This window comes from Bos indicus, chromosome X (genome assembly GCF_029378745.1).
Source record: "Bos indicus isolate NIAB-ARS_2022 breed Sahiwal x Tharparkar chromosome X, NIAB-ARS_B.indTharparkar_mat_pri_1.0, whole genome shotgun sequence".
NCBI lineage: Eukaryota > Metazoa > Chordata > Mammalia > Artiodactyla > Bovidae > Bos > Bos indicus.
The window spans coordinates 39,108,588-39,117,824 of record NC_091789.1 but is presented as its reverse complement, the minus strand read 5'-3'; the positions used below and the strand labels follow the sequence as shown (position 1 = coordinate 39,117,824).

Sequence of the window (9,237 nt, the reverse complement as noted above, 5' to 3'; positions counted from 1 at the left end):
CCCAGCACTGGGTCCCACACTGTGGTTCCACCTGGCCTGTTCCCCTTACCCTGCTGGCCTTCCAGGGGCGATCTGGGCTCTCAGCCACAGTTGGGCACCTTGTTCCTGAAGCTTCAGGCCCTGAGGGGTAGAGCACCCTGGGCTGCCTGGCCCTCTCAGGCAGTAAAAACCCCCCTCAAATGAATGACAGAAACTTCAAGTGGACCCGCTGGGACAGACGGCCAGCCAGTCCTGCGGATCTGTGTCGGTTTGCCCAACTCCCCTATTCAGCGGAGGTCTTGGTGTCTGTCCTCTTTAGCTGAGTCACTACAAAACACCAGTAGAAGGCATCTTTGCCCCCGTTCTCACCATCAAATCTACCCCCTCCACCCCAGCCCCAGCCTGGAACCCTCAGTGAAGTGAGCTGAAATCTGAGGTCACCCTTTCTACCTAGGTACCAGGTCCCACCCCACTGTGGCTCATCAAGGATCATTCTCCTGCTGTATCTTCCTTGTCTTCTCTGCATCTCTCATTTTTGGCTCCTGTTGACTAGTTCTGGGGGCAAACATGCAGTAACCACCTTTCATCCGTAAAAACACCAGTGAGTAACACCACACACCTCTGCAGCTCTTGCCCTGCTATTCTGCTCCTATTGATGGATCACCCCTCAAGACTTGTCTACCCTAATCATCCCCTCTTAAATCTCCACCTAAAACAGCATCTGCTTCTTGGCCCCAAGACGTGTCTTCTTGTTCTTACATAACAATAGAATGTCTTCACTGAGCTGAAGATGCATTTCCCAGACTCCTTTGCACCTAGGTGGGGCCACTGGGATGGAAGCACGGGGCTGTGCCCTGAAAGAAGCACAGTGTGTCTTTCCCTGCCTGGCTCCATCTCCTGGCCAGCCTGGGAGAGTGGAAGTTGGCTGTTGACGATGACAGAGCAGCAACATAGAAAAAGCCCAGGGTCCTGATGAGATGCAGCTGCCATGTCAACCCTGGGCTGCCTTTCTGGATGGTTAAAAAAAAACTTACAGACTTTGTTTTCTAGAACACTTTTAGGTTTACAGAAACATTGAGTGGTGAGTAGAGAATTTCAGCGTAGATTTCAGTTCCTCACCAGTTTCCCTCTTTATTCCCCTCTTCCATCTCTTACAACTGATGACCCAATAGTGATTTGTTATCATTAACTGAAGTCCACAGCTGCCATTAGCATTCACTCTTGGTGTTGGATGTTCTGTGAATTTGGACAAATGTACGGTATCATACAGAGTAATTTCACTGCCCTAACATCCCCCCAAAATGTTGTCACTGGGACTTAGCATGCACGACATAAAGTGCGCACCTGAAGTTGGCACTTTTGAATCCACCACTCGCAACACTGGCAACACAGAAAGCCCTATATGCCCCTACCCACTACTTGTTCCAGACACAGCCCCGCTTATGGCATCTTCCCTCCCATGCCCTGCTGGGGAATGGTGTGGACTTCCCACAGTTTACACATCCATGTGCCTATTGGTGGACAAAGGGTTGTTTCCAAGCTCTGGCTGTTCTGGGTAAAGTGGATCTATGCAGTCCTTTCTTGGAGGTGCATGCCCCAGGATGAGCGTGACTAGGCCAGGTATTAAGCTCTTGTCTCTTGAGTGCCAACTGACTTTGCTCTCCTCTGCATCTTGACTCTAGAGCGGAGACTGCAAATCCCATTCCTGCTTGGCTAGCTGGCCCCATCCCAAGCTCTGCTCTCAGAGGCTGTTAGAGGGAGACTGCGAGGCCCAAGGAGGAAGAAAGGGTGTGCTTTCATGGAAGCATCACCCTCACAAGTCCTCCTTCACCCCTCCTCTGGCCTTGAAGACAAGAGGGGCTGTGCTTTGTTGCATCCTCAAACCAAGGCACCCATGCCAGGTGACAAATGCCCCTCTTTTTGGGGCCCCCCTGGGGCTCTTTTCTGAGCCTGAAGACCCCAGCATTGGCTAGGCTCTGCCCCTACCTGGACACTGGTCCTCTCAGGACCCCCATCAATGTGGCTAAGTTTGAGGAGTTGCAATCCTGCTTTTTGTTCCAGCCTTAGGGGCTGTATGAGTTTGTGGGGGCGGCTGTGACCAAGGACTACAAGCTGAGGGGCTTCACCAGTAGAAATGTGTTGTCTCCCAGCTATGGAGGCTGGATGTGCAGGATTGAGGAGTTGGCAAGGCCCTATTCCCTCTGTAGCTCAACTGGTAAAGAATCCGCCTGCAATGCGGGAGACCTGGGTTCGATCCCTAGGTTGGGAAGATCCCCTGGAGAAGAGAAAGGCTACCCATTCCAGTATTCTGGCCTGGAGAATTCCCTAGACTGTATAGTCCACGGAGTTGCAAAGAGTCGGATGCGACCAAGTGACTTTTCATTTATTATTATTATTCCCTCTCAGGAACCCGGGGAAGGACCTGCCTTCGCTTCTGCTTCCTGATTGGTTGAAACTAGACCGATGGAGAAACTGGTAACAAGGGTGGCATCAGGAATCTCATCTTGTGGCTTGAAGGTATCATTTGCTCCTCACCACTCACGGCTCCACCTCTCACATGAAAAACCCAAAGAGGCTGGGAATTAAGTCAACACTGTGATTCTTCAACCTGCACGATCAAACTCTGTGCTTGACTTGCAGCACGTTTCAGCTCCATGGCTACAAAAAGTAAGAGAACTTTTTTTTTTTCTTTCTTTCTTTTTTTATTTTATTTAAGAGAACTTTTAGGGCTGTTGTGGAAGCCCTCCAATGCTTTGCAAGGGGATACCCATTCTGCACGAGACCCGTTGGCCATTAGACCTGTGAGGAGGGCCCAGTCTCAGCATTCTCTGGGGGTGTGGGCACAGGGAAGACCCAAGAGGAAACATCTTTAACCCGAAAAGAATAGTAAGATTTTTGCTAGTTATTACTGACAGACATCTGGGAGCATTTGTGTGAGAGTGGATTTTAAGGATGTTATACCAAAAGGGTGGAATGTAATGTTGGATTAGATACAATTTATTGAGCTGGGTGCATTTATTGGAGAGTCTATATTCATGTTAACCCATGTAGCTGGCAGGGACTCTAACTGACTACTTGGTTGGATGACTTCAACTTGGACTCCACTGTGGCCTAAGTTCGATGAGATCAAGATGCCAGCACAACCTTGGCTGCTGCAGGGGCAGGAACACAAAGATGTAATTGCTAGTGGGAATTGCAGGTATTTCTGCCTTGATTTGAAAGTTACGGTTGGGATGACATGGCTCGTATCCCCATTTATCTATTTGAGTCTGTGCAGAAGGTGGATGGATCTTGGAGAAAGACTACAGACTGATTTCAACTTCATCAGGCAGTGACTCCAATGATAGCTGCTGTTTCAGATAGAGTTTCTTTCCCAAAGCAGTAATCACACAACCCCTGGTCCCTGCTATGCAGCTATTGGCCTATTGACTATTTTACTCCATACCAATATGCAAAGGGATTCCCTGGTGGCTCAGACAGTAAAGCATCAGCCCCGCAATGCGGGAGACCCAGGTTTGATCCCTTGGTCAGGAAGATCCCCTGGAGAAGGAAATGGCAACCCACTCCAGTACTCTTGCCTAGAAAATTCCATGGATGGAGGAGCCTGGTGGGCTACAGTCCGTGGGGTCGCAAAGAGTTAGACATGACTGAACAACTTCGGAGAAGGCAATGGCACCCCACTCCAGTACTTTTGCCTGGAAAATCCTATGGACAGAAGAGCCTGGTAGGCTGTAGTCCATGGGGTCGCTAGAGTTGGACACGACTGAGCGACTTCACTTTCACTTTTCACTTTCATGCATTGGAGAAGGAAATGGCAACCCACTCCAGTGTTCTTGCCTGGAGAATCCCTGGGATGGGGAAGCCTGGTGGGCTGCCGTCTATGGGGTCGCACAGAGTTGGACATGACTGAAGCGACTTAGCAGCAGCAGCAGCAGCAGAACAACTTCACTTTTTTTCTTTTCTTTTCTAATACATGAAGTCCATCAGAAGCATTTTGTTTCTGGCAGGGCCAATAGCACACTTAAGGGTCAAGTCACCTCTCCTCCTCTCTGACATAACGTACTGCTCAGAGACTCAGGACTATCTCACATTTCTCACAAAATCTACTGGTCCACTGCACTGATGACATCATCCTGATTTAATCTGATGAGCAAGAAGCAGAGAGTACTAGAGATGCTTTGTAAGACATACACAGACTAGAAAGTGGGAGATTTACTCCATTAAAATCTAGGGATGTAAAACCTCACTGAAGTTTCTGGAAGCTCAGTGCTGTACAGAATGTAAAGTTACCCTCTTCAAGGTGAAAGACAGCTGCACCTATATCAGCCACCTCTAAAAATGTCTGGTTGTACTCTTTGGGATCGTGGAATATATATCACAGGCAAGTGTGCCACGTTGACCCATCAACTGTGTAACTCGTGAGGCTGCCTGTTTTGTGTGGGGATCTGGGCAGGAGATAACTCTGCAGTGAATCCAGGCTGCTCTCTCACTTCCAACTGGGCCTATGACCCAGCAGATCCAATAATGCTCAAAATGTCTGTGGGAATTGGTGAGGCTGTGTGGAGTCTCTGCCCAGCACTGATAGGGGATCACTGTGCAGAACTCTAGGGTTTTATAGAAAGGCCAGGCCCTCTTTTTTCCGATAACCATTCTCCTCTGGAGAGGCAGCAAAGGAAAATTCTCCAAGTAGGCAGAGCTTGGAGTGGCACAGCTAATTTTTCACAATTTTCCCCCCAACTTTATTGAGAGATCATTGTGTAAGTTGAAGGTGTACAGCATGATTTGGTACATGTATGTGTTGCAAAATGTTGACCACAATAAAGTTAACGAACACATTCTCCACCTCACAGAATTTTCATTTTGTTGTTGTGGTGGTGAGAACGTTTAAAATCTACTCATAGCAACTTTCAAGTGTACACTACGGTAGTATTAACTCTAGTTACCGTGCTTTACCTTAGATCTGAGAACTTATTCATCTTCTAACCAGAAGTCTGTGCCCTTGATCACCAGGTCTTCTTTTACCTCAGCCCCTGAAAAACACCATCCTTCCCATTCTATCTCTTCAGCTTTTTTTGAGTCTACACAGAAATGAAATTACACAGTATTTGTCTTTCTCTGTCTGATTTATTTCATTGAGCATAGTGCCCTCAAGGTATACCCACATTGTCCCAAGTGGCAAGATTTCGTTATTTTTCATAGCTGAGTAATATTCCATTATATATATATTATATACTATATCTTTTTTATCCATTCATCCCCCGAAGGACACTCAGCTTGTTTCCACGTCTTGGTTATTGTGAGTAATGCTGCTGTGACATGGATGTGCAGAAAACTCATCAAGATAGTGATTTGATTTCCTTCCAATGTATACCCAGAAATGGAATTGCTGGATCCTATGGCAATTCTATCTTTTTTTAATTATTTTTTTTAACTTTTGGCCACATCATGGGGCTTTCCTGATTGCTCAGATGGTAGAGAATCTGCCTGCAATGCAGGATACCCAGGTTCGATCCTAGGTTGAAAAGATTCCCTGGGGAAGTGAATGGCAACCCACTCCAGTATTCTTGCCTGGAGAATTCCAAGGACAGAGGAGACTGAGGGTTATAGTCCATGGGGTCGCAAAGAGTTGGACATGACTGAGCACCTAGTGTTGTTGCTATCACTGGGGCATTCAGGATCCTAGTTCCCCAACCAAGCTTAGAGCCTTAATCACTGGACCACAAGGGAAGTTCTGGCAACTCTATTTGTTTTTTTTTCATTTGCACAGTCCAGGTCTTTATTTTTACACCCATCAGGCCATGAATTCATAGGGAATGGGCTCCAACAGTTCGGGTTCCTTTCCATTGGTCCTCACAAAGTGTGCTTCTCTGGGTGGAGCAGGCTGGCGCTTCAGCTGAACCCAAGTCCCTTTCTCTTTGGCTTCCTTCTTTTTCTGATCATTTTCCTTCACACGTTTCAAGAAGCTATCTCGGCTCTTAGAGTGCTTAATATGCTCGATACGCACATTAATTCTCTTGGCAAGAATCTTGCCCTTAACTTGTTTGTTTACAATGATGCCAACAGCATGCTGGGTGACACTGTAGACTCTTCCAGTTTTGCCATGGTAACATTTGTGGGGCATTCCTTTTTGAACAGTACCCATTCCCTTGATATCTACAATATCACCCTTCCTGTAGATTCGCATGTATGTGGCCAAAGGAACAACTCCATGTTTTCTGAAAGGCCTGGAGAACATGTAGCAGGTGCCCTGCCTCTTTCCCTTTGTGTTGGTCATCTTGGCGAATCAGCCTGAGGGGCCGGGAGAGAGACGAGAGGCGGCGGGAGCCACGCGCTGGCCTGGCAACTCTATTTTTAATTTCTGGAGGAACTTCCATACTGTTTTCCAAAGTAGTTGCACCAATTTACATTCCCACCAGCAGTACAGAAGTCTTCCCTTTTCTCTACATCTTCGCTAACACTTGTTATCTCTTGTCTCTTTGGTGATGGCCTTTATGACAGGTGTGAGGTGATCTTTCATGGTGGCTTTGATTTGCATTTCTCTGATGATTAGTGGTGTGCATCTTTCCATGAACCTGTTGGCTATCTGGATGTCTTTGGAAAAATGTCTATTCGGGTCCTTTGCCCATACTGAAATAGAATTAAATTTTCTGCTTCCTCTCCCTCCCTCTTATTACTTTATATAGCAATCCTTTTGATGCATAACTTTACAATTTAGTCTCTGGATCACAGACTATTCAAGTGGAACTATGACATTTAGAGGAGAAATTAACATTATCAACACCATGGCTGTCATCAGAGATGATTAAAAAGGCTTTGCGGGGAATTCCCTGGCAGTCCAGTGGTTAGAGTTTGGCACTCTCACTGCTGGAGCCCAGGTTCAATCACTGGTCAGGGAACTCAGATTAAAAAAAAAAAAAAGGCACTTGGGGATTGGCCTCTCTCCTCCTTGGGGAGAGGGTGGAGCATATTTTTAGGGAGGATGCTGGCATTTGGTCCAGCAGAAACATACAGTCATCACCATTGCTGATGGAAGTTCAAATACATGTAGAAGGGTTCGGACTGAGACTGAGAAGCTGAAAGGCATACAAACCCAGAGCTCGGCCACACTGGGCTTTCAATACTTCCTCCTCTTCTGACTGTCTGTCTGTTGGCTTCCACAAGTAGGCGCCCTAGAGGAAGACTGAAAGGTTGGAGTCCTGTCTGCCTTTGGTTCCTCCGGTTGACCTGACCCTTCCCCCAAGCCTTGGCAACAGCCACTTGGCAATAGCTTGGCGGCACCCTCTCCCTGGGCTCTGATTTCCAACTCTGCAGGGCTCCTTCCCTGAGCTTTGAGGCCTGTATCCAAGCTCTTTCTTGAGTTCTTCCAGCCTTGAAGGTGGCACAGGCTCCCTGTGGCCATTGCCTCCTGCTGCCTGGCTAATCAATTCTCTGTATTATATCCTAAATTAAACCCCCAATGCCGAGAAGCATCAAAAGAAGATGCTCAAGCCCAGCGATTATCAGAGAAATGTATATCACATGAAAACAACAGTGAGATACCATTTCTACCCATTAGACTGGCAAACACACACAAGCACAGATAATATGAAATAAATGCTGGCAGAGATGTAGGGCTACAGGAGCCTTTGTGTACTGCTGCTGGAAATACGGACTGGCACGGTCATTGTGGAGAAGAATTTGTCAGTATCTAGTTCAATTAAGTATGTACACACCTGGCCTAAGACCCTATAATACTGTGTCACCTAAGATCCAAGGTATATGCTGTCATGTGAGACAAAGTTTGCTGTAGCTTTATTTTCGGTGACAGGGAGAAGCAGGTAGGACACTAGGGAGCACTGTGGGCCCAGGGGTTGGGACTCTGTGCTTTTGCTGGGTTCAGTCCCTGGTGGGAGAACTAAGATCCCACAGGCTATAGGGCACAAGCAAAAAAAAAAAAAACAACCAACCAAACAAAAGATTTACATGTAGACCCAGTGTCATAAAGAGAGCCTCAAAGCATGAGGCTGAGTGACTTCTGTGGCCAGCAAGGACAGAGTAAGCCATCTGAACCCCAGCTTTCACTGAGAACAACTAGGCAAGCTCAACAACGCATGAAAACATTTGCTGGAAAACGTGCAAGTGATAACAGGTAGTGAAGACTCATGAGGCCAAGGTATGGAAGAGGGAGCAAAGTGAGAGAGACATGAGCTCAGCATTTAAGGATGTTTATCCTCTAAGGCCACCTGCTTGGGTCCCACGGGGTCAGAGAAGCTGAGCAGAGCTGTGGACAGACTTACAGGGCAGAGGGTCCAAACCTGGAGTTCAGGGCCCACCAAAGGTCTAAGAGTGAGTGTAAGGTGGAACTAGAATAGCCCTTGACAAGACTGCAGTCCTGTCCCCTAAGGGACTATACTCAAGATCTGAGCTATTTCAATCCCCAGAAACTGGATTCAGGAAATCCGGGATTTCTCATGTACCAGCTGTCCACCAGATGCAAGTATAGATTGTCTCTGGAGGAAAGAGTGGAGTCCTAACCGCAGGACCACCAGGGAATTCCCTATTTGTAGATTTGTTGATGAAGGCCATTCTGACCTACGTGAGAAGATATGTTGTCCCAGTTTTGATTTGCATCTCTCTAAAAGATTCTTTACATAGGACTACAACTTTCCAAGATATTTGCTGAAACTGACTCCTGATGAAAGATCAAAGAGGAATTTCAAAAATACAGCATCACTTGCTTCCTTTTAGATCAAAGAGCAAAATGAATATCTTGATTGTGTGACAATTCCTTTAAAAACCCTTCCTCCACTCTTGACAATATATCGTTGCTCTCTACCATGAGCTTTATTAACATAAAACGTTAAAATAGTCGATATATACATTGTGCCCAGCAAGTAAATTGGCAATCTGACCTAAATTCAACAAGATAAACCAGAAGCAAGATAATTTACCAAATTAAAGCCCTTTAAATATTATTGCATATGGTATTCATTCCATGATGCAAGGGGTAGCGTTTTGTCCTTACTGGAATGGACAGTCAGTGTGGCCTCCTCTGCCATGGAATTGACTGGTGTCACCCTCTAGCGTGAAACAGCTGGCTTGGTGGGTAGGAGGGTGGCAGGCCCTCTTTCAGACTCAGTTGTCATTCCAGCTGGGTGGCGACACCTCTGAGGCAAGGCCAGGGTCTCCAGAAGGCTGTGTATACAAAGCTGTGTACATTTTGACTCAGCGTTCGGTGTATGGAGCTGTTTCTCTTGCAGCCAGGATTCGCGGCTGTGG

General features: G+C 46.8%; 1 protein-coding gene across 1 annotated transcript; it reads right to left on the bottom strand.

Annotated features, from left to right (window-relative positions):
- Positions 1-5,722: 5,722 nt before the first annotated feature.
- LOC109555480 (large ribosomal subunit protein eL21-like) lies at positions 5,723-6,319 on the bottom strand. Its single transcript, XM_019956400.2, has one exon. It carries the CDS (start codon positions 6,251-6,253, stop codon positions 5,771-5,773), a length of 483 nt encoding a protein of 160 aa, XP_019811959.1. The 5' UTR covers positions 6,254-6,319; the 3' UTR covers positions 5,723-5,770.
- Positions 6,320-9,237: the final 2,918 nt, after the last annotated feature.

Bases quoted from the DNA above. Each gene is read 5' to 3' on its own strand.
- LOC109555480 (XM_019956400.2), bottom strand. From the start codon at position 6,253: ATGACCAACACAAAGGGAAAGAGGCAGGGCACCTGCTACATGTTCTCC.